This window comes from Poromitra crassiceps, assembly GCF_964638095.1.
Source record: "Poromitra crassiceps genome assembly, chromosome: 16".
NCBI classification, from domain to species: domain Eukaryota; kingdom Metazoa; phylum Chordata; class Actinopteri; order Beryciformes; family Melamphaidae; genus Poromitra; species Poromitra crassiceps.
The window spans coordinates 34,878,959-34,903,473 of record NC_139645.1 but is presented as its reverse complement, the minus strand read 5'-3'; the positions used below and the strand labels follow the sequence as shown (position 1 = coordinate 34,903,473).

Sequence of the window (24,515 nt, the reverse complement as noted above, 5' to 3'; positions counted from 1 at the left end):
TTTGGACTGAACTAGCAGGAAGTGGATGTACATCTCAGTCAGGGTCTTAGGCAGGTCTTTTCTCTCACTGTCTTTGAACAGATGTTCCAGAACTGTAGCAGTGATCCAGCAGAAGACTGGGATGTGGCACATGATGTAGAGGGTTTGTGACGTCTTGATGTCTTTGATTATTCTTTCGGACTGCTGCTTATCTGTGAATCTCTTCCTGAAATACTCTTCCTTCTGTTCATCAGTAAAGCCTCTCACCTCTGTCACCATGTCAACAAACTGAGGAGGGATCTGATTGGCTGCTGCAGGTCGTGTGGTTACCCAGAGGCGAGCAAGGGGAAGCAGTTTCCCGTTGATGAGGTTTGTCAGCAGCGCGTCCACTGAGGTCGACTCTGTGACATCAGTCACAATCTCGTTTTTCATGAAGTCCAGAGGAAGTCGACACTCATCCAGACCGTCAAAGATGAACACAACCTGGAACTCTTCAAAGCTGCAGATTCCTGCTTTTTTGGTCTCAGGAAAGAAGAGATGAAGAAGTTGCACCAAGCTGAACTTTTTCCCTTCTAACAGATTCAGCTCTCGGAAAGTGAACAGGAATATGAATTGTATATCCTGGTTGGCTTTGTCTTCAGCCCAGTCCAGAGTGAACTTCTGTGTTAAGACTGTTTTCCCAATGCCAGCCACTCCCATTGTCATCACTGTTCTTCTTGGTTTATCTCTTCCCGGTAAGGCTTTAAAGATGTCTTCAGATCTGATTTTTGTTTCTGGTCTCGCTGGTTTCCTGGATGCTGCTACCATCTGTCTGACCTCATGTTCATCATTGACCGCTCCAGTTGCTCCCACTGTGATGTAAAGCTGTGTGTAGATCTGACTCAGAAGTGTTTTGTTTCCTGCTTTAGCAAACCATTCATCCAGACACTCAAACGTATGCTTCAGATTAGATTTGTGTTGACGTTGACACGCAGCAAGAGTTTCTGAAAGACCAAACAACATATTCAATCAATGAGTGAGTAAAGAGTAATGCAAACATTTCCTGATCATTTACACATTCCCAACTCCATGGACTCAATTCAGCTCATTACTGGTGGGTGGATAAGCAGGACCTGCCTGGGTAAGGTAGCTGTTGTAGAATTGGCTGTAATTACTCAACCAGGAGTTTTAGAGCTGACCAGGCCAAGGCACACCTGTGCAATAATCATGCTGTTTAATCAGCATCTAGATATGTCACACCTGCCAGGTGGATGGATTATCTTGGCAAAGGACAAGTGCTCACTAACACGGAACACATTTGTGAACAAAATGAGAGGAATAAGCCTTTTGTGGAACAAGCCTTTTGTGTGCATATAAAAAGTTTTAGAACTTTATTACAACTCGTGAAAAATGGGAACATATATTTTAGTCAAGTATAGTTTGAGGTGAACAGGAAGGGATATAGTAACTAGAGCTGTACAGGAAATGATTTGCACATTTATTCTTATTCTTATTATTATAATGCATCAATAGGAATAATTGTATGAGTGATTTAGGTAAAGGAAAAGAAGTATAGGAAAGAATATGCTAAACAATCACTGTTAGCATAACTGAATCATTGGATGTCTGCTAAATTTAAGTTCAGCTGAATATAAAGTTTAAATCATAGTTTGATCAACGATGAGTTTCAGAGCTAACCAGGACATGGCACACCTGTGCAATAGAGTACCGCAGGGATGACATATTTCTGTAAGTGCTTTCTGAAAATCATGTTTAAAAAAAACATTTATGCTTCAAAAGTCATAAAAGTGGTCCTAGTTTGTGAAAAGTCAAAGTCCCACTGATTGTCACACACCTGAGTGTGCGAAATTTGTTCTCTGCATTTAACCCATCCCCTGGGGGAGCGGTGAGCAGCAGCAGTGCAGCGCTTGAGAATCATATGGTGATGTAACCCCCAATTCCAACCCTTTGCAGATGACCGTGAAGATGATCTTGCTGATACACAAACTTCACTGTTTCATAAACTTGTGTTATTATATTACCTTATCTCATGCATTTAACCTAAATCCCCATACACAAATCCAATTGCCTTTTACACATACTCATTCCTGTGGTACTCTATCATGCTGTTTAATCACCATCTTGATATGTCACACCTGTCAGGTGAATGGATTATTTTGGCAAAGATTAACACAGATTTAAACATATTTGTGGACAAAATAAGAGGAATAAAGCCCTATTTATGCTTTGTCTGCTGACACTTTTGAAACGGTCGCCGACAGAAATGAGGACTTGAGTCGACACTTTCAAGTGTCGGCGAGCAGCAGTGTCTGCTACCTGGTGAAATGTCTAGTGTCGCTGACTACGTCACGATGTGTCGCGCAAGTCTGATTGGCTATATAGTCGGCACGCGCTTGACTTCCTTGTTTTGGTTTTCGCTCGATTGAAATGAATGAACGTGTCCCCGCTATTTTTATCAGCCTGTCCTTGATGTATGACTTAGTGAAAATCACAAAGAACATCGTGACCAATTGCTCAGAGAGAGAGGAGGTGAGTTGTGTGGTTGTGTGCTGTTTATATGCGGCTGCAGCCAAGTACGTTACATCTTGCCTCCGAGGTGGTTTCACTGTGTGTTCCCTCTCTTCTCTTGACTGTCTGCTTATAGTGTTCGAGTGTCACGTGACTGTTGAACCGAGGCGAACATTCACTGAAGTATAAATGCAACACCATGAGCGACACTTTCTTTTTCGTCTGAGACCATATGCTGAGCGACACTTTCTAATAAGTATAAATTAAGCTTAAGTCTTTTGTGTGCAAATAAAAAGTCTTAGATATTTTATTACAACTCGTGCAAAATGGCAGCATATAATTTTTGTTCAGTTCAATGAGTCCGGAAGTAGCATGTTGGTGCTTACAGAGAAAACTGAATAGGGTTTTAGAATGGGGATTTTCACTTAAATGCATAAAATAAGGTCTGTGGCTAACAAAAGTTTATGGGAGTGGTAATTTGTGTGATTTTCAGAAAACGCTTCAAAAGGCATAGAGACACTGCATGAAATAGGCCACGCCCATCACGGGGGAAAGCTCTCCATTCACTTCCAAACACCAGCATTCATTTTCCTTGAATTAAACATAGCTAAAAGCTGTTGTGTGGTGGGCTGTGCAGACTACAAATATAAAAAATCGCCAATTAAAGCTTTTTTGTACTCCCGAAGCCATTGAAAATTGGCGAGAAGAAAAATGTGGATCTAGCTGTCAAGGAAGTAAGTTGGAGTGTTCATCTTCCGTATATATGATCTTGTGTGCAACATGCGACCATGCACGCAACATAGGAGAATGCCAGGATTGGGGGGGGTTTGTGTTTACCCCCGTTTTGGGTGTGGTTTCTGAATGATGACGTGCTCTGCAGTGTCTCTATAAAAGTGATTCACATTCATGAAGATTATCCTGCTGAACACAAATTGCCACTCCCATAAACTTAACCACAGACCTCCCAAGAAGGAGAGACAGACTGACTGCCTGACCATGCAGGTGTCAGACCTCTCTCTAATGGTCTTGATGCCAAGGGGCTGTCTCACTGTAATAAGCAGGATAGTGTAGAGCAGCGAGTTGGTCATGATCACAAAATAAACCCCTGATCAACCTGAATGATCTCCCTTTCAGGAAGTGGAGGGGTCTTGAATCACCCTGAAAGAGTATGTATCAGTAGCTACTGTACTGGCTCACTGTTAGTACAAAAGATTACTCTGGAATCATTACGCTTGCAGGCTGTAATATAAAGCTTTAGTGAAAACACCTGGTAATCTTTTATTCAAGTATATGGGAGAGGAGTGCAGCGCCTCCTGTGTTGGCAGGGTGGAAATGGAACTCAAGAGAGGCAGTTCAACAACATTAAGCATGGGGGAGCGGGGTGGGGGGGGGCTGGTCTAGGCCCGGTTATGGAGTAAGGCAACTAAACCTAAATAAAATATAGACATAAAATGTGAATACTATCAATTAGAGGCAAAGATCCTTTTGATTACATCAGTATTAATAATATCAATTAGACAGTAATTAATTGTAAATAAATATAGTATTTCTTGGCTTCCTACCTGGTCTGCGTATGCGTTTGACAATGGGAATCATGACGAGCAGCAACATTGTCAGTACCACGAAGATGGTGACTATTCTCCCTGTTCTCCGTTTCCCTTCACCATCAGACTCTACAGAAAAACAACAGCAACAAGTGTTAAGTCAAGTCAAGTTGCTTTATATAGCAGCAAATCATAACAACAGTTATCTGAGATGCTTTACAAATGGTTGAAGACCAGCGTCTTTACTAAGTTTCGACGCAGCAATTTAAACAATTCCCCAACATGCATTTGGCAGCAGCAGGAAGGAAAACAACTCCTCGAGCAGACCTGGCTCTAGGTGGCATCTGCCTTGACTGGTGGGTTGAGATTAAGAGAGAGAGAGAGAGAGAGAGAGAGAGGGAGGGGAGAGACGAGAGAGATGTAGTGGCAGAACTGCATTGTTGTTAAAGTGTTGTAACTCACTCGGGATGAGGGGGTTGCTGATGGGTTGGCTGACCTCCTCACTGACTGGGTTCTCCACCTTACAGCTGAATGATGCATACTTCAAATCATTCACCTATAAAACCAGTGAAATATAAGATCACAAACCACATTTCACTTTCACTTTTTAACAGGTCATTCAGATTCAGTGTCTTGCTCAATGGCACTTCAGCAGCTTAAACCAGCTACTCTTGTTAAAGCACAGTATTCTTAAGCCAACGCCCACATTGGAAGCATCCAAAAACACCACACCTCCCTAAAGCACATGATGTAATCTGCTGTGTTGAGAGGAGCTGCTTAGACACAGCTCACAGAAGCTGCTAGCTAAACACTTCACATGCTCACTCTCATTCAGTCTTTCACAGGTTCCCAATTGTAGCCCTGAAAATCTTTATGATATAAAACTGACCACATCTTAAAAAATAGCGGATTTAGCATTTAGTCTGAGTGAAATGTTCTCTCTTTATGGTCTCTCCTGATTCTAAATATAGCTGAATCACTTGGTTTGACCAAGTAAAACTATTCTTATAAACATTTTACAAAATGTCTATGGAAAAATAAACGGTGGATGAAACCCCTTGGTTTGTATGTCTAACCCGGAAGAGGGCGTGACTTTGGCACTCTATATTTGGGCTTGCTGCAGGAAGGGAGGGGGAGAGGGGTTAAAACAGCTGAAAACTAGCGGCTGGTGCAATTAAAGAATATGTGATGCAAGTTGAACAAATCATTATGGTGTATTCCTGTAAAGGAATGCATTTGTTCATCTCCTGATATTACTAGTGGACATTAACTCAGTGGTTCTCAAAATGGGGTCTGGGGAACCCCAGGGGTCCATGAGAGGGTCCCCAGCAAAAATAAGGATAACTTAATTTCACTATAATTCCATCCACAAGTAACACAATGACTGTTTTGGTCATGGTCTTCATACACTTTCTGTAATAAAACATCTAAAAGCTAAAATCTTATCAGATGGGAGTCTGTGGTCTAATTTGTGTCAGTTGATGTGAAAAAGTTTGAGAACCAGTGCATTAACTAACTCACACATGGACAGAAAGACTCAGAGGTACAAACACTGTCAGTAGCATTGCTGTATTGTACCTTTGTAATGATAATTTGGTGTTTGAGTAACTCTGTGTAATTCTCTCTGGTGTTGTCTTTCTCCCAGGTGTAGCTGACTGGTTCAGTGTCTGTGGTGGTGTTTGTGTCACAGCTCAGAAGACAGCGAGTCAAAGCAGCATCACACAGTGTAGAGATGGAGGGTTTAGAGACAGGAGCTGTTGTTGATGGAGAGAAGAGGAGAACAGCTGTTACAGTCATGATCACTCACATGCACATTGTTCTTTCTCTGTCTCAATGCAGACAGCTGGAAAGAGACAGAGACACTCGCACACTTTGTGCACCTAATGTGCACTTAAAGGGATAGTTTGGATTTGTTGATGTGAGTTTGTATGAGGTAGGGGAGGTCCGGGACGAATTAAGCAGGGGGACGGAATTAGCTTGTCCTCATATACTATCTTTGACAAAACCCAGGAAGACGATTCTTTCCCCCCATGTTACACTTCCTGGTACCTCACTTCCTGTGAAGTTTCAGCTCGGCCAGTCAGTGGATGGCGGAGATATCCGCAAAAACGTTGCCTTTTCGTCTTATTTTCAAACGCGAGTAAAATATTGCAAACTGTGTATTTTTCTATTAGCGTGTTGGAATTTATTTATTTAATGCTGCTAACGCTATTCATCTGTTAGACCTATCGGTAGACTACAGCTCAATGATTGTTTTGTGTGTAATGTTAGCATATCCTTTGTGCTAGCTTAGCTTTCATCCAGGGAAACGCACGGGGGACAAATAAAGCACTTTGCTCCAATTGCCTTGAATAGGCTATGCATTTATCTGTGCTTGCAGGACAATGCCTCGCATAAGGAAGAGGACCACGGACAGAGGGCAAAAAAATGCACACATTCAAATATTTCTTTGGATAAGCCATTTAAGGGAGGTAAAATATTGATCACATCACATCAGCAAAATATATAGATAGACGTTATAATTATATTAATTTGCAACATATAACATATTAAAATGTATTTCATAATACTTAGTTTCTTAGATGACCAAAAGATGAAGGAATTAATGCCAGAAAAAAATTGTTACCTGGCTGTTTTTGTGCCTTTTTCACAACCGCTACATTAGTCCCCCGCCTGTGCTTTATTTGTCCCTTCACTGTGGGACAAATTAAGCATTGCGCAGCTTCTGGTTGCCATCTGATGACGTCTGATGTATTGACCCATGGAACGAAACTACGGTTGGTATTGCCAGAGGACATGTGTAGGTTGCTTACATGAAAATATTATAACTCCAGCTGAAACAATCTTTACACAATGACAAAAAAAACAAAAAGTGCTTCATTCGTCCCGGACCTCCCCTACTTGCATACAGTTTGTATACTACATGTATGCAGCCAGCCTGATTCCAGTTTGGAGAAATGCAGACCGGCCACATCAGGCAAGTAGAGCTGTCTGCTGATGTGAAGGGGCCATGAGAAAGGTGCAGGTGGTGCATCAGCCCCACTTCTTCCCCACTTAGCTCCACACCTGGCTACAGTGAAGATTTCAGCTAAAAACACGGTGTAAAAGACACCTTTTCAAGTCAACTTGGTATCTGAGGGCTTGTGGAGTCTTGGATTACACCAGGTGAGCAGTATGGAAGCATTTAATGTTTTGTTTTTTATACGTTTTTGGTTCCCTTCACACTCAGCAGACAGCTCTACTTGCGTGATGTGGCCGGTCTCCATTTCTCCAAACTGAAACCACGCCGGCTGCTTTCTACTGCATGTAGTAGGCTACACTGACTGTATGCACGCACCTCACATAAAAAAACTATCCCTTTAACATGAACAAACATGTAACATGGAGGGAGGGTTTCGGCACAATGTTAATAGATTGTATAAAAATATCCATGTAGCGACCATGATTGTCACCATTTTGAAGCCTTGAGTTTGGCATTTTGACCGTTGCCATCTTGTTCTTTTGTTTTGCCAGACAGAGCTGCAGCACTGCCTGCTATTGGTCCGTGATAGGTGAGCGGCGAGATCACTTGACAGGTGACCTGTCAATCACACACCAAACAGGGGTTTTTCTGGCTCAAAATGAGGCAGGGGTGGTACTAGAGCTGATATTCACCGATTACTGATATGGCTGCAGAGTGCCGACATAGTGCATTTTTGAGCAGATATAGACCTTTTCTATGTGGATTGTGCACCGATATGACTATGTGCAAAGCTACTCAGAAGGCTGCTTTCTTGAACAAATAGGCCAACTTTATTAAAAAAAGAATTTAACATTATGCATTGTCAACTTCTGGAAGTGAGCACTGAGGAAATAAAGAATAAAAATATAAACATCAGTAGCCAACAGTTACTGTATGTTCAGTATAATTGCTGACCATTTACAGTGAATAAAGAATGTAATAAAATAAAATGTCCTGAGATCTACTGTGCACAAAAAGCTTTGTGTATGTGTTGTTAATTGTCTCAATACAGTTAGCTTCACGTAATCCATGGCTTCATCATGAGTCAAGTGAGCTGTCTGTGTAAAACCATGCTCTCGCAGGCTCTTGCCAGTCACTTTTTATCTATTTTGTTGTGCATCTAAACGTGTCTTTAGGGTATTTCCTTACATTTAATTTAATTTTCAAAACAAACCTATTATCACATTCAATGGCTTATGTGTGCTTTAGACATGTTAATTGTTCTTTTATTTTGAAAAACTCTGACCAGAAGTCTTATTGTTGTTGTTGTCGCTAGCGGACATGGGTAGTTGTGAGGAGCCGATGGGAGCTGCTAAACACAGTCGCACTAATGGTAAGAGAGCTGATATTCCCTCAAACATATTTTTCCTGGTTGGAAACAGCATTAAGCAGCAGGACTGCAGACTGTGCTTTCAAAAAGGCTCTTTATCGTGAGTGGGAGCGCGTAGCTGACGTCTAATAATGTTATTGTAGCTAATCAGAGGCTAATGGGCACGGCTACATTACAGTTTACCATCTCAAACAGAACAAGTGGCTGTGAAAAGGCAACCAGCCAGCCATCACTTGCAAATAATGAAATGGTTATTTGATTGAAGGTTTAGGGGGTAAATTCATGTCTATATCTGACGTTACTGGTAAAGGTTGCTGAGCTACTATTTCATCACCAAGCCACAAGTGCAACGCTTGTTAGTGTTTTTGCAAGTATGGTTTCACCTGTCAAGAGCTGGAGGCGAGCTAAATTATATGGAGGCGGCCACCTCGTAATTGTCCATGCAGGAAAAACCCTGTCAAAGCATCGTCTTTTCTCTCGTCTATTTGAGGCTTAATTGGACCATAATTTACAAAATGAACATCATGCTGTATTAACTCATTCACCGCCAGTTTAGGACTGCCAATATTTAGCACAGGCCAAAGATTTTCATAATTGTTGGTCATCTTTCAAGACCCACAGTAAATTATCTATTAGCACCAGAGTGATTTGCAATACCTCAAAATGAAGATGTACGTCTCTGGGTTCACCAGGAAAAAAAAAGTGAGCTTTTAGCATGTTCTGTACTCTACTTATAGCCATTTATATACACCCTGTTTTCACCCAAAATGTCTCTCTGAGAAAAGAAATTGCAGAAAATGGCATTTATGTACAGCACACAATATCATGCAGAACTCGCTCTCAATTCTTTTATTTTGAACTGTATTGACATCAGACATGTAAATATTATTCATTATGACACAAATGACAAAAAAAAATATATATATATATATATATATATATATGAAGTGCTTTTTTTACATTCAACAATACAGTTTGCTCAGTGTGAGTGAGTGTACAGACAGACACACAGACAGACAGACAGACAGACACACAGACACAGACACACACACACACACACACACACACACACACACACACACACACAGAGGGAGAGTTCTGTCCACAGCTGCCTGCAGCTAGATCGCACCTCCTTCCCCCTCCTTCCCCATCAGCGTTTTCCTCCTCTCGTTCGGGCTGGGAGTGGGACGAATGCTGCGACACGAGTCACACGACACAGGAACGGGTCCGCGGCTTGGCTTTGGGACCAGGCGCTGCTGGAACCGGATCGATCATGTTCGTCACGGGTTTGACTAGGCAATCCAGGTTCGCCCTGCAGCAAGGCAGCAGTGCAGCGCGCCGAGAGGCGTTTCAATGGCGTTTTTTCCTCTGTACAAGGAAGCGCGTTTCTCTGTTTTTCCTCTTTTCCTCCTTCTTCCTCGTTTCAAACAACAGCTGCGGTATGTGTTTGATAACGTGCTGTCGGCTACCCTTTGAGGATAGGGACCAGATGACATGTCAGAGGCTGGGTAAGTGTTTCAACTACGCGCTGCACTCATAAAAACAAAAACACGTCAAACACGTCTTTGGCGTGGATGGCTATTTCTGATAAGACGTCAAAGACGTCTTTGGCGGTGAATGAGTTAAAGAAGACTTGAAACCTAGAGATTGAGATCATGAACTCATTAGCAAATCAAATTCATAAATCAAGTGAGAAGTAACCTCATTTTCCCATTGACTTCTATACAATCTGACTTCGTTTTGTATAAACAGGTGAGTTACATAAACATTCACTTCCCGTACAGTTTCATGAACGCTGAAATAGGGACCAAAACCATTTTTTGAACCAGGTTGTAAACATGCTTATTTCTGCTGTAAAGTTGGGCATTTTAACATGGGGTCTATTTGGACTTACTCGCTTTTTGAGCCAGCCTCAAGTGGCCATTCGAGGAACTGCATTATTTGCACTTCTGAATTGCTTTCATTTTTCCCAGTCAGAGGTTGCCGCTTATGGAACCCAGTGTATTTTAAGAGGAGAAATGTCCAATCGCAGTGGTACATCAAGTCTAGGTTATGAAGAGACTGGCTTGCACTTTTAAAAACTCAATGAGGCGGTTGTAGTAGGTGTATCTGTGTGGATCGGTGCTCTCTCAGTTCAGAACTGGGTTTACGAACAAAACCAGTCCGAACTCTTCTCTCTCTCTTCTCATACCAAGTGACGAGCAGTCTTCTCTTCCAGTTTTCACCTCCAAGCAAAATCCTCTTTTCAGGTATAAAGCTAGCATCAAATCCTCTTCTGTATCTTCCCTCTGTGTCTCCGGTCCGGATCTTCTCTTGCATCTACATATTTCTCTCCTGACATCCTTCATTTATATTTTTTCAAGCATCTATATTCACTTTTCTAATTATTCCTCTCCTGTCTAACATTGAGTCTCAGCTTGGCTTTACTTTGCATCCGGAGGAAAAATGACGTCGCTGCCTGTCGCACTAATGCTGCCTTCATGGGCTGTCAGAAATAACAGTCATGAAATAGCAGGGCTACACTTAATTAAAAGCAAGTGGTGAATCACACACAACTCCACATCACCGACTTGAAACTGGACAAACTGCCAACATAAAACACTTACAGATGACTTTGAGATGAGTCTCGCTGTTGATGTAGTTGTTGATCTCTGCTGTGTACGATCCACTGTCTTCTCTGGTCAATCCTGTGATCTTCAGCTCTCCAGTTGAAATGTTCAGGTCACCACGACCTATGGAGCAACATGGTTAGGTTTAGCTTATCAACAGAATTCTTCTCAACAGAGTTCTTAACATGGTTAGGGTTAGCTTCTCAACAGAGTTCTTACAGACAAAATGAACCCAACAGAATGCAAGTAGCGCGAGGGTCAGAGACGTTTCAGAGGGGGTCCACCCGCTAAGCCGACCTTAGGTTTAGGCGTGGGGGGTGGAAGAGGTTAGGTTTAGGGTCAGGGTCTGGGGGAGGTTAGGTTTAGGCGTGGGAGGAGGTTAGGTTTAGGCGTGGGGGGAGGTTAGGTTTAGGCGTGGGGGATGGGTGAGCTTAGCTCCAGCGGGTCCACCGACACGCTGCACGCCGCCTCGCTCAGCTGGTTCTGCTTGTGGGCTATCGGCATTGCGGCTTATCGGCACTGCGGCCTGTCGGCACGTAGACGCGGCACCGTTTCAGAGTCTGAAAACAAATCTTGTCTGAGATGACAGGGTTGAGAGGCGGACCATAATAGCGTGTCGATGATTTGATTTGACAATTCTGGGGACTGGCTTTGGCATTGGCCAATCCTGGCGTGTTCCGCCCCCAAATCGAGTGGGATTCAGCGTGTTGTGGTGCTACGCGAGTGGGATCCGCAGAGTACCAGGCAGCCAGCTGCTTCTGTGTGGAGCGGAGCGGACAGTCCGATGCATGAGTGCTGCCCGCCCGCCTGGAATCTCCGAGGGGAGACCCCTTATGCTTATGTTATCCCCTAATGCGAGTTTAACGAGCCGGTTACATTTCTTTGCATTTTTAGACATTACCGTTTGCTTTATTTTGTATGTTACATACAATTGGCCAAGTTAGTAGTTAGTTTATGGGCTAGAAATTCTGCCAGATTACAGACACTAGGCTCCATTTTCTCCTTCATTTGGAGGAGAAAATTCTTCTGAAATGAAGATTGATCACAACATGGCAGCTGTCAAGCTGCCATGTTGTGATCAATCTTTCACATATCTCAAGATATGTGAAAGCCATGTTCAGATCTCTGCCAAACACATTATTCCATAACGCACATGTCTCCATACACTGCATCCACAACATGAGATCTCTGCCAAACACACTACTCCATAACGCACATGTCTCCATACACTGCATCCACAACATGAGATATCTGCCAAACACACTACTCCATAACGCACTTGTCTCCATACACTGCATCCACAACATGAGATATCTGCCACCAAACACACTACTCCATAACGCACATGTCTCCATACACTGCATCCACAACATGAGATATCTGCCAAACACACTACTCCATAACGCACATGTCTCCATACACTGCATCCACAACATGAGATCTCTGCCAAACACACTACTCCATAACGCACATGTCTCCATACACTGCATCCACAACATGAGATCTCTGTCAAACACACTACTCCATAACGCACATGTCTCCATACACTGCATCCACAACATGAGATCTCTGTCAAACACACTACTCCATAACGCACATGTCTCCATACACTGCATCCACAACATGAGATCTCTGCCAAACACACTACTCCATAACGCACATGTCTTCATACACTGCATCCACAACATGAGATCTCTGCCAAACACACTACTCCATAACGCACATGTCTCCATACACTGCATCCACAACATGAGCTCTCTGCCAAACACACTACTCCATAACACACATGTCTCCATACACTGCATCCACAACATGAGATCTCTGCCAAACACACTACTCCATAACGCACATGTCTTCATACACTGCATCCACAACATGAGATCTCTGCCAAACACACTACTCCATAACGCACATGTCTCCATACACTGCATCCACAACATGAGATATCTGCCAAACACACTACTCCATAACGCACATGTCTCCATACACTGCATCCACAACATGAGATCTCTGTCAAACACACTACTCCATAACGCACATGTCTCCATACATCCACAACATGAGATCTCTGCCAAACACACTACTCCATAACGCACATGTCTCCATACACTGCATCCACAACATGAGATCTCTGTCAAACACACTACTCCATAACGCACATGTCTCCATACACTGCATCCACAACATGAGATCTCTGTCAAACACACTACTCCATAACACACATGTCTCCATACACTGCATCCAACATGAGATCTCTGCCAAACACACTACTCCATAACGCACATGTCTCCATACACTGCATCCACAACATGAGATCTCTGTCAAACACACTACTCCATAACGCACACGTCTCCATACACTGCATCCACACGAGATCTCTGTCAAACACACTACTCCATAACACACATGTCTCCATACACTGCATCCACAACATGATATCTCTGCCAAACACACTACTCCATAACACACATGTCTCCATACACTGCATCCAACATGAGATCTCTGCCAAACACACTACTCCATAACACACATGTCTCCATACACTGCATCCAACATGAGATCTCTGCCAAACACACTACTCCATAACACACATGTCTCCATACACTGCATCCACAACATGAGATCTCTGCCAAACACACTACTCCATAACGCACATGTCTCCATACACTGCATCCACAACATGAGATCTCTGCCAAACACACTACTCCATAACGCACATGTCTCCATACACTGCATCCACAACATGAGATCTCTGCCAAACACACTACTCCATAACACACATGTCTCCATACACTGCATCCACAACATGAGATCTCTGCCAAACACACTACTCCATAACGCACATGTCTCCATACACTGCATCCACAACATGAGATCTCTGCCAAACACACTACTCCATAACGCACATGTCTCCATACACTGCATCCACAACATGAGATCTCTGCCAAACACACTACTCCATAACGCACATGTCTCCATACACTGCATCCACAACATGAGATCTCTGCCAAACACACTACTCCATAACGCACATGTCTCCATACACTGCATCCACAACATGAGATCTCTGCCAAACACACTACTCCATAACGCACATGTCTCCATACACTGCATCCACAACATGAGATCTCTGCCAAACACACTACTCCATAACGCACATGTCTCCATACACTGCATCCACAACATGAGATCTCTGCCAAACACACTACTCCATAACGCACATGTCTCCATACACTGCATCCACAACATGAGATCTCTGTCAAACACACTACTCCATAACACACATGTCTCCATACACTGCATCCACAACATGAGATCTCTGTCAAACACACTACTCCATAACGCACATGTCTCCATACACTGCATCCACAACATGAGATCTCTGCCAAACACACTACTCCATAACGCACATGTCTCCATACACTGCATCCACAACATGAGATCTCTGTCAAACACACTACTCCATAACACACATGTCTCCATACACTGCATCCACAACATGAGATCTCTGTCAAACACACTACTCCATAACGCACATGTCTCACTGTGAAGTTCCCGATGCATTCTGATGCATTCTGACGCATAACGTGGGGTGGCAATGTGCCAAAAAAAAGAGTGAGCGCTTGCCTTTGTTACATCGCCCAAAAGCCACCAGTCAAAATAGTGGTCGCACCGTCACACTAACATTACACTGTGGATGATTTTACAAGTGGCATTCAAGTCATATCTGACTAGTTTTCAATGTATTTCTCCCCACAAAAGTTATGTCTCGATATAGGCTGATGCAACTATCACCCTCTTGCATTTTCACATAGCCTACAAGACAGACAGGTCGGGAGGAAAATAAACCTTTTCAAGCCGTTTGCAGCACTTGAGGAAACCCTGAGTTTTCTCGTTTAATTCGTTGATATAAGCGATTGCCCGAACAATTAATTAATTAATAGGCTACGTAGGGGTGAGCGATATGGCAAAAATATCATATCACGATTTTGTCAGGCAGGATCATGATCCACGATCTTATCACGATTCTTTTTTATATTGGTTTTAAGACTATTTTGCAAATTACTGAACAGTGCAAGTACAACCAAACAAATTTCAGGGTACGTATGGTCATGAGAAACCTGGAAAAGTCATGGAAATTTTAAATACAATTTGTTTTATAAATATTTTCATGTCGTTCATTTACGCTGAGTTTCCAATAATTCATGTGCTAAGAAATAATGTTCACAAGCATGCAAACACTCTATCTATCTATCTATCTCTTGGTTCACTATTATTTATACAGTAGGGTTGGGCGATGGGACGAATATATGGGCGATTGAGTCCACTGTCGGTTGCGTGATTGTCATTTGTCAATCTGCTAATTTAATGGAGAGAGAGACCGATAGACAGAGAGAGAGAGCGTGGGGCGGCTCAGCGCACACACACACACACACACACACACACACACACACACACAGAGTTGAGCTTTAAGCAGTGAGAGAGAGGCGGGGGGGGGGAGAAAATAAAAGGTGGAGCTGAAACGCGCTGTCCTGAGAATACGAGGCAGCAGGATGAGGGCAGCTAGATTAGGAGCAAATATGCGTCCTCGCATTTAAAATAACTGCCAAAGTCCGACTGAAGCAAATTAAACTCAAACTATCACAAAGATAAAGCAGCCATAGATGAGATTCAGACACTTTTTGCGCGATGAGTTCCGCTCGATCTGCCTGTTTGTCTCTCTGCCAGTGCCCGCATGTTTGTTTAGTGTGCGTGTGTGTTGTAAAGGTTGCATTTGCGTTCGTGTCATTTTCATCGCCGTTCAATTGTAACGAGCAGAGCGTGTGTTTAGGCTATCGTCCCGGCTCCGTCCCCAAATTAATTTTCATCGTCCCTGATGCTATTGTAGCGTTCCAGGTAATCCAGGTATTACCTGTAATGTGATGTGCAATAGAAGTGTCTAGATTGCAGCTAGGAACTAATGTGTGTGGGTGTGTTCCTAGGGGGAAGGGGATATATGACCAGCGGCCGCGTGGCGGAAGCCAGTCTAGTTCTGGGAGCGAGCTAGAGTGGGTGTCATGTGTGGAACAAGCAGAGAAGCTAGCTGCTAGGAGCTGAATGAGCCTGTCAATAAAGAAGCCTGTACCAACTTCAAGTCTCCGGTTCCTTGGCGTATTAGCGATACGTTACACTATTTTTAAGGTCCCCGGGATGACGGGAGGTCCTTCGTGTCAAGGCAAGCCCTGGTTAAGTGTGTGTGTGTGTGTGTGTGTGTGTGTGTGTGTGTGTGTGTGTGTGTGTGTGTGTGTGTGTGTGTGTGTGTGTGTGTGTGTGTGTGTGTGTGTGTGTGTGTGTGTGTGTGTGTGTGTGCGTGCGTGCGTGCGTGCGTGCGTGCGTGCGTGTGTGTGCTCCAAACTAACTGCCCCTCCGTGTTGTCGTCCTCCATGCTGCTGCACTTTGCAAAGTGAAAAGGGAGGGGAGGAAAACTTTGGAAGCGTCTTTCAGACATAGAAATGCAACTGATAGAATGTGCACTGCATGTAGCGCGATTCTAACGATCTGTCTGGAAAGGCAGATCGTGGAGCCATTCTGATCATGAACGATCTAAGATTGTCATATCGCCCACCCCTAAGGCTACGTGAACGTTAGCGGGTACTTTAGCCTATGCAGTAGCCTAGGCTAAGTAGTAGGCTATCATCTCCTTTGTTGCATTTTTAAACTGTCAGATGGGGGAGAAAGAAACGATTCAGCTTTTACTTGTTTACTCACCTAATTTGGCTCTCTTCCAAATAATCCAGCCACATAACTAACGCTACATCCATTCATGAAAATAATGATCACTGGGACATTAATGGTTTGTAAAGTGCCATATAACCACCTGCCCACTCAGACATACATGATCCGGACATGAGCTGCCGGTGACAGCCATTTTTCCAATAATGCGGATCCTGTACTAGGGTCTCAGATGGTCATGATCCGCACTCGCGGGAGTGCGCATAAGCCGGCTAATTGTTTCTAAACATGCAGGCCGACCGGCTAGCAGCTGGTTATAATCCGGATTTCACTGCATGTTTAGAGGGGGCTTTGTTTGGCAAGTGGAGAGATTGTACTTTCTCCCCTTGTCAGACAGTATGGTTAGAGGGCAGCTATAAAAAAATTGAGCTGTAAACTGAAATCCACTCTTCAACTTGAATCCAAAATAACAAAGACCGACAATACCAAAATAAAAGCAAATCAGTCTCCTCTTCCTCCTCACAAAATCTACACAAGTCAAAAATATTTAGGAAGGAGCGCTTCCTGGACTCAAAAAGTTGTTTGTTTGAGGGTGCTCTTTGGAAAGGGATACTATAGGCTGAATAAAAACAAAAAACTCCAAGGCACTCTCATTTGAAAAGGTTAAAATGCCTTTATTTGCATGGCAATGTCATAATAGACTTTAAAAACCAAACTTCGACGCGTTTCGGCATCAAGCCTTCATCCTGTATTGTTGCTTCGAGAGGGTGTAGAGATATATAAAGCCCAATAGATGGCGACATTCTGGTCTACAATGCATCAAAGGTCACATAAAGGGTGACATAAGCCACTTCTTAACATGCAGTGGAATCCGTATTATAACCTGCACCTAGCCGGTTGGCCTGCATGTTAAACCACAATTAGCCGGCCTACGCGCACTCCCGCGACTCCGTATCTTATCTACCTCGACCACCGGTATAAGATCCGCTTCCACGCAATCGTGGCTCATGTTTAACAGTGGCAGGTCATTATCCGCATATCCGTAGTGGGCGTGGCTCTTCTGACTCACTTCACGTTCGCTAGTTTATTAATTAATGAATCGTTCGGCCAATCGCTTATATCAACGAGCAAACTCACGGTTTCCTCAAGTGCTGCAAAAACGGCTTGATTTGTTAAGTGGGGGCTAGAATGACCGTGCTTTCCGAGGTGAGGGCTGGCTTGACTGCAGTTGCAGGCAGCCAGGTCCAGTGCATCAGGAGGGACGCTGCTGCGTTGCTTGCTTGCTCCCATGTCAGAAAAAGCCTAACTTTTGTGGGGAGAAATACATTGAAAACTAGTCAGATATGACTTGAAATGCCATTTTTTTATCGAGATCATGCAACAAGGAGCCTACTTCAGGCAAGCAAGACGGCAGGAAAGAACCAGAAGCGTGCCTGCCGCCGTCAAAAGCGAAAGCGACCCGACGTAGGCTGTCAATTTAGCGGAGGTAAAAAGCCTTTTTACCTATACTCGGGCGAATCAATCAATCAATCAATCAATCAATCAATGGCTCGCGCTTGGTTCGTATGATGAGAAGATGAATCAAAATGCTTACCACAAATAAAGCCACATGGGAGCTGAGAACCAGTGCAGGAGAGCTGCCACGCAGGTGCCAGGTGGTGTGGAGTGGGACTGAGAGATTAAGGTGCCTACGTAGCCTATTGCTGGGGATTCAAGTTGTCGCACTTATTACTTTTAGATAACCTACGTTGTTTTTTCATCAAGGCAATGTCCAGAAGATATGGGTTCATGAGTTTCTGCAAATGCAGATAGATAGGCTACAGTAGGAGCATGCATGCATGTTGTCTGTTTCAATAAGGAAAGCGTCCTTTACCGAGAACGACGTGCCGACCAATTAAATATTCTTGCTGCGAAATCGGCCTCTTAATGACAACACTGGAATAAATAAGATCGACTACGACTATAGAGGCTATAAAGAATGGACTATAGAGAAATAAATGGATTCAAAACCTTTATTTAGGAAACATAGGCTATCAAACTTTTGTGGGGAGAAATACATTTAAAACTAGTCAGATATGACTAGTTGCCACTTAAATAAATAAATCACCCACAGTGATTGACGACGGTGCGACCACTATTTTGACTGCCTCATAGCTAAAGCTGTTTCCTATCACATTTCTTGTGTTTGACATGCTACCGCGCCGTCCCCCCCCCCCCCCCCCCCCGCAAAAAAAATGGCTCATATCCAGTTGTTTCTTAACACATTCACTGCCAGCCGTTTTTTCAATACTGTAGGTCGGTTCTGCCAAGGTTTTTTTTTGAGGATTCTGGCTCATCTTTCAAGAGCCGAGGATTCTTTTCTGCTAAGATTTTGTGAACACAAATGATCTCAAAAGAACTAATAGAATGTGTGCTTTCTCTGTCTAAAAGAGTTAGTTTGTAGAGTTAGTAGTTATGTAGGCATTAGTAGAATACAGCATGGTTTCAGCGTCTGAAAATTTATTCTGAGATAAATGGCTTTTTGTGAAATTCGATAGAACAGTCACTTTAACCATTTATTTTTGGCGTAAGACGTCAGACATCTAAACAATAGTTTTGAACAGTAATTTCCTCCATAGCAGCAGGAAACCCCCCTCTCCTTCAAACTCCTCCCTCCGTGGGTGTGTCTCTGGTGGCTTTGCAGCGTTTGTCACAAGCGAGGCTCTGCCTGTCTGTGCTGCCTGGCTGCTGGCGGCTGCTCTTTGGGCGAGTCTGCATGAGTCGTTTCGGTTGTGAGCTCAGCTGCAATGAAGCTGCGTGCGATTGTGGGCTTTCTGCCGGTGTTTCAAAGTGTGTTGCACGCATAATCTATTATGCAAATTTGCAATCCCCCACCGCCAGCTCCCAGCGCGATAAAGCGCGAAAGCGAAAGCGTTTTCGCCAATCCATTTTACAGTATGAGAGAATGGTTTCCTCGCGCGTTCCCCTGCAGTTTTGGCTCGGCTTTTTCTAGTCTGGAGAGCACTGTCGCCACTTAGTGGGTCGGTGGAATGGGTTGTACACGTTCGGTGGCTCCAATATTTTTATAGGAGACGTGGGGGGCGTTGATCCACGTCCCACGTCAATTTTTTTTTTTTTTTTTTTAAGACGAGATATCTCGTCATTGGCAGTCAACCGTTGGATTTTTTAAGACGAGATATCTCGTCAATGGCAGTGAACGTGTTAACAAAGACCCCTCATGTTTAGAAGGCCAAAACCTGAAAATATCCTGTTCTCTGTAGCCTGACATGATCCAGAGTCCATGTTTAAAAGACACTATAGTGAATCCTATACGGACAAAACAATGGTCACACTGTTGGATGCTCCATTTTTAAGCCGTGTGTGTGTGTGTGTGTGTGTGTGTGTGTGTGTGTGTGTGTGTGTGTGTGTGTGTGTGTGTGTGTGTGTGTGTGTGTGTGTGCAAATACAACCAAATACAATATATGGTTGTATAACAAACTTTGTATATTTTTTTTAGATACATCTAGAACTGATACATTTTCTTGATTATGTTTATCTTATTTATCCATGTTATATCCTTTATTATCTCAGAGTAGACTTTGTTCAACTTTCTTTCTCAAATTTAAAAACTACAGGACCATTCAGCAAACATGTGAGAGAACATGTCCCTCCCTCCCCCTCAATGTGGGTGTTACATCCGTATCTCCCCTGGTCAAACATGGGAAGCTTAAATCACCCACTGTGACTCAGAATAGCCTACCTTCGAGTTGCTTGTAGGGATGCACCTCCTTTCCATACCAGTCTATGGCCAACGACAACGTCTCTCCATGTCTCCAACTTATGGATGTGATGGAGCCAGTCACAGAGGACAAGTCTGGCCTGAGGACAACACTGCCCCCTAGTTTCCCGTAGAGTAGTTTCTCTGCAATGACAAAAAGTATGGAAGCTGTGACATTTTAAATGTGAGCGTGTGCTTTGGCAGTGTCAGGGGGGGCAGAGCAGCAATGCTTCAGCTAAACATCCAACCTGGTCATAGGCGGTGCTAGTGTCCTCTAGAGAGAGAGTGGTGTCAGCGGAGGACCAAAATGCGAGACTCATTAGCCAATGAACAGCCAGGAAGGGGTCTCGCGCTACTTTTGCATGCTAAAATAAAGCTGATAATGTACAATTTGATTAAAGGGATGAAAAACCCTTTCAGAGTACAACACAAACTGTCTATTTTGCTGCAACTCGACAGTGTTGCTTAATCCAGGACCTTACTTCCTGGAACTCTTGAGAGTAAAAAACTGGTCCATTGGAGTGAATGGAGATGTCGGGACTCTTCTAGGTGCCATGGCACGAGTCCGATACCTCACGAGTCCGACACCTCACCAGTCCGAAAAAAGAGGCATTGGACAGGGGATCATGTCTATGTTCCCCGGGTTCTATATTCCCCGTTTTTCACTAACCCTAAACCTAACCTCCCCCAGACCCTAACCCAAAACCTAACCTCTCCCACCCCCACGCCTAAACCTAACCTCCCCCAGACCCTAACCCAAAACCATGAGGTGTCGTCGGTCTCGTGAGGTGTCGGACTAGGGAGCAGTCCCCCTCTTCTATCTATACGGCTCTGGGCGGTGCTACCTATTAGGCAGAACAGGCCTCGCAGACCAGAGCATTTTATTTGTTATTTTTGTGCGAGGAGCAGTCGGCACTGTGACACTACCAGTACGTTACATTGTCAGACATCAATTCAAGCGTGTTATCAGAGCAGGCAGAACAATGAAGAAGCGTTTTCAGAGTGGCGTAGCTAGTAGCCTACTGCTGCCTTTGTTGGTAGATTAGGTTCGTTTTAGGCATCAGTCACGGTCAGGCTGACCCTCTGCTCACTGATTGGCTTTGAGCCGGTCTGAGCCAATCAGAGAACAGAGAGATGGGGCGGGTCTTTGCAGAATGCTGGTGGGAAATATGACTGCCCCTACCTACTCCACCACTTCCACTGAAAACTCTTCAAGTTTCAGAAAGAAATACAGATGTGAATGGGAAGAATCAAACACTTGGCCATTACATCTGTTAACATCCACTCTTCGCCCCTGGTTGGCCTCTTCAGCATCCTACTGTACCTCCTGACCTCTTCCTGCCGTCACACTGTGTTGATCTAGTGGCCTTCTTTACGGTCTCATTATAGTCGAGTGAGGCTCCACAAGGCAGATCACGTGTGCACTCCACGCTCGGCCCGATGATTTTATAGTCAGAACGGCAGCCAACCGATCAGCATGTTACATTGTACAATGGTAATAGTGAGAACAGCCCAGGGCTTAAAATTTGGCGCGGGATGGCGGAAATCCCACACATTTTCCCGAATTCCCGCATATCTTCAATTTATAAAGGGGGAGTAATCCGGCAATGGTTCGCGCAGACTGATCTATGTTTGTGCGGAATGGTGCTTAGCAAGCGAAACGGCTGTCTGTCTGACCCACTGAGTCTGCACAGACTGTAGAAAGAGATGCAGGATAGCCAAGTAAATGTGATTGGATGAACGTTTTACACTAGGCCAATCAGAGGCAGAGAGGGGCGGGTCAGGCCTTCGCCTAGCCTTCGCCATCATGGGGAAAAAAATATTGCGTCCCTCAGTCCTCTCTTGACATCAACGCTCCTCTGCTGATTTCTCGGTGGATAAAGACAGATGCTTGCAAACATGATAGCTCGCTGGCTAAAAATGAAAACTACGTCCTCAGAAGGGGGATCCGCTCAGAAAAAAAGAACAGACAAGTCGAACAACAAGGCACTTCTAGCTGAAACGTCAACACCGAGTAACGTCAGTCAGTGATGTTTAGCGTTACGTTATTGACGATGAAGAATCTGATATTGATAATGACGTTAATTAATAACGTTAATCCTCCTTATGCCGAGTGTCAGTGATGTCAACGATGTCGCCACTCAAATGGCGTTTCTCATTAAGCAGCCATGAAAATCTGGTGGAAGCATTTTCAATAAAAAGTGAAAGGACACACAGATGGTTTATAGTCACTTCAATAGAACTCTCCCCAATGCAAAATTCAAACAGGTTTAGTTGCCAGTAATGACAGTAAGAAAGGCAGATCTAGTGAGCAAAGATGGACGATTTAATATTCCATAGATCTAACCTAACCAAATCAAACTGACATCACTATTGTGAACACAAAACAAAGAATACTTCTGATATAATATGATATTAGTGTTTAGAGTGTATCACTCAATACAAAAAAATAAAGGCTTTCATAGAACCAAAAGCCTATGGCTTAGTCTGCAGAATAAACACAACAAAAGTCATAGTAATTTAGACTCAGGTGTGCATAAACTACTTCCTTTTTAAAATACAAAAATGTGAAATTACAGTATTATCGCTTATTGGACAGGAGAAGCAGGTATTTGTCGTTATAGTATCGCCTCAAAAGAATCCCCCCCAAAGTCTATAGATCCCCCCTATCTGAAGAACATAATGGGGGAATTGCCCCCTAGATTGCAAAGTGAATTTTAAGCCCTGCAGCCCAGTCACAATGAAACGCTATTATGTGCAGTACTGAGTGCGCTTTGACTCTCAAATGACCGTATATCAGCACATGAATGAATCACCAAACTTGTTTTTACTGAATAGCCGTTTCAGTTCTCAGCCCTGATAGCCTACTCTGTGCTGCTTTTAATCTCTCTCAACACAACACATACTTGTTGAAATGACTAAAAATGAACAGTTACAAATCAAAGTTTTACCACATGGGTCAAGAAATGTGGTGAAAACACAGCTGAGTGTTTTCCCTGCAAAGAGCAGCGCTCCCTGGGAGCTGTGGGGGTACGCACAATCTTCAGGTACGCGCTGTGCAGTTGCGGAGGGCGTGCCCAGCACATTGACGTCATTTTTGGTGCGCGGCCCTCGCTCCTCCCCCGCTCCTGGCTCGGCATGGCGACCATAAAACAAGCTCACTGCTAGCAAGACGTGTTATTCTGATGCATTGGAAGAGCCCTCGTCCCCCCTCACACACCCATTGGATAAAGGATGCCCTCTTCTTTGTCAAATTGGAAAAGATCAAGCATGCTATCCGTGATTCAAATGAAAAATTTGCACAGATTTGGCATTCATTTTTAGAACATGTTGTTTCTCTCCACCTTGAAGTCATGTCCACTGACTGAAAAAGCCGGAGTGTGTCCTGGTCGCATGTATACTTTTTACAACCCAGTTTAGGTGAAACCACGCCCCCATGTGTCACGTTACTTCCACTCAATCGACTGTATCAATGTACCGCAATTAAAATCACGCTAGTTTGCTGGCTTGACCGCAGTCGGATTGCAGGCAGTCTGCAGTAGAAGGGCGTAAAAAACGATGTGTAATGTGGATGATCACAAAAAAGCAAAAAAACAAATCATCTGTTTGAAGGGTTGGAAGAAGAAGCGGTGTTGCGCTTCTTCCAGGCGCGCCATGCGTGGCGGGCATGGTTTCACCTAAACTGGCTTGTAAAAAGTATACACGCGTCCTGGTCGCTGCACTAGCGCCTCCTCTGGTCAGTCAGGGCGCCTGTTCGGGGAGGAAGGGGAACTGGTGGGAAATGGAATAGTATGATCCTCCCACGTGCTACGTACTGCCAGTGAAGCTACCCGCTGTCAGGTGAAAATAAGTGGCTGGCAACTGCACATGTGTCGGAGGAAGCATGGTGCTAGTCTACAGCTCTCCCCAGATCGGCAGAGGGGGTGGAGCAGCGACCAGGCAGCAGAGGGGAATTTGGGGAGAAACAATTGGGGAGAAAATGAGGGGGGAAGCAGAAACAATGATTGGGGGGAAAAAACATTTTATCCAGTGAGCTCAAGTTTAAAAAAATGATCTCACTACAATGAAATGGCTA

General features: G+C 43.9%; 2 protein-coding genes across 2 annotated transcripts in view; one reads left to right on the top strand and one right to left on the bottom strand.

Annotated features, from left to right (window-relative positions):
- Nucleotides 1-24,515, top strand: part of LOC310791605 (asc-type amino acid transporter 1-like) — a gene marked incomplete at both ends in the record, with an annotated part of 476,832 nt that overhangs the window by 96,475 nt on the left and 355,842 nt on the right. The window lies entirely within an intron of this gene.
- Nucleotides 1-24,515, bottom strand: part of LOC310791143 (protein NLRC3-like) — a gene marked incomplete at both ends in the record, with an annotated part of 46,084 nt that overhangs the window by 5,635 nt on the left and 15,934 nt on the right. The window contains 5 exons of the mRNA XM_083652839.1: nucleotides 13-962; nucleotides 4,050-4,160; nucleotides 4,494-4,587; nucleotides 5,108-5,148; nucleotides 10,969-11,094. Of these exons, the coding sequence (XP_083508965.1) occupies nucleotides 13-962; nucleotides 4,050-4,160; nucleotides 4,494-4,587; nucleotides 5,108-5,148; nucleotides 10,969-11,094 (1,322 nt within the window). The remainder of the gene's footprint in view (nucleotides 1-12; nucleotides 963-4,049; nucleotides 4,161-4,493; nucleotides 4,588-5,107; nucleotides 5,149-10,968; nucleotides 11,095-24,515) is intronic.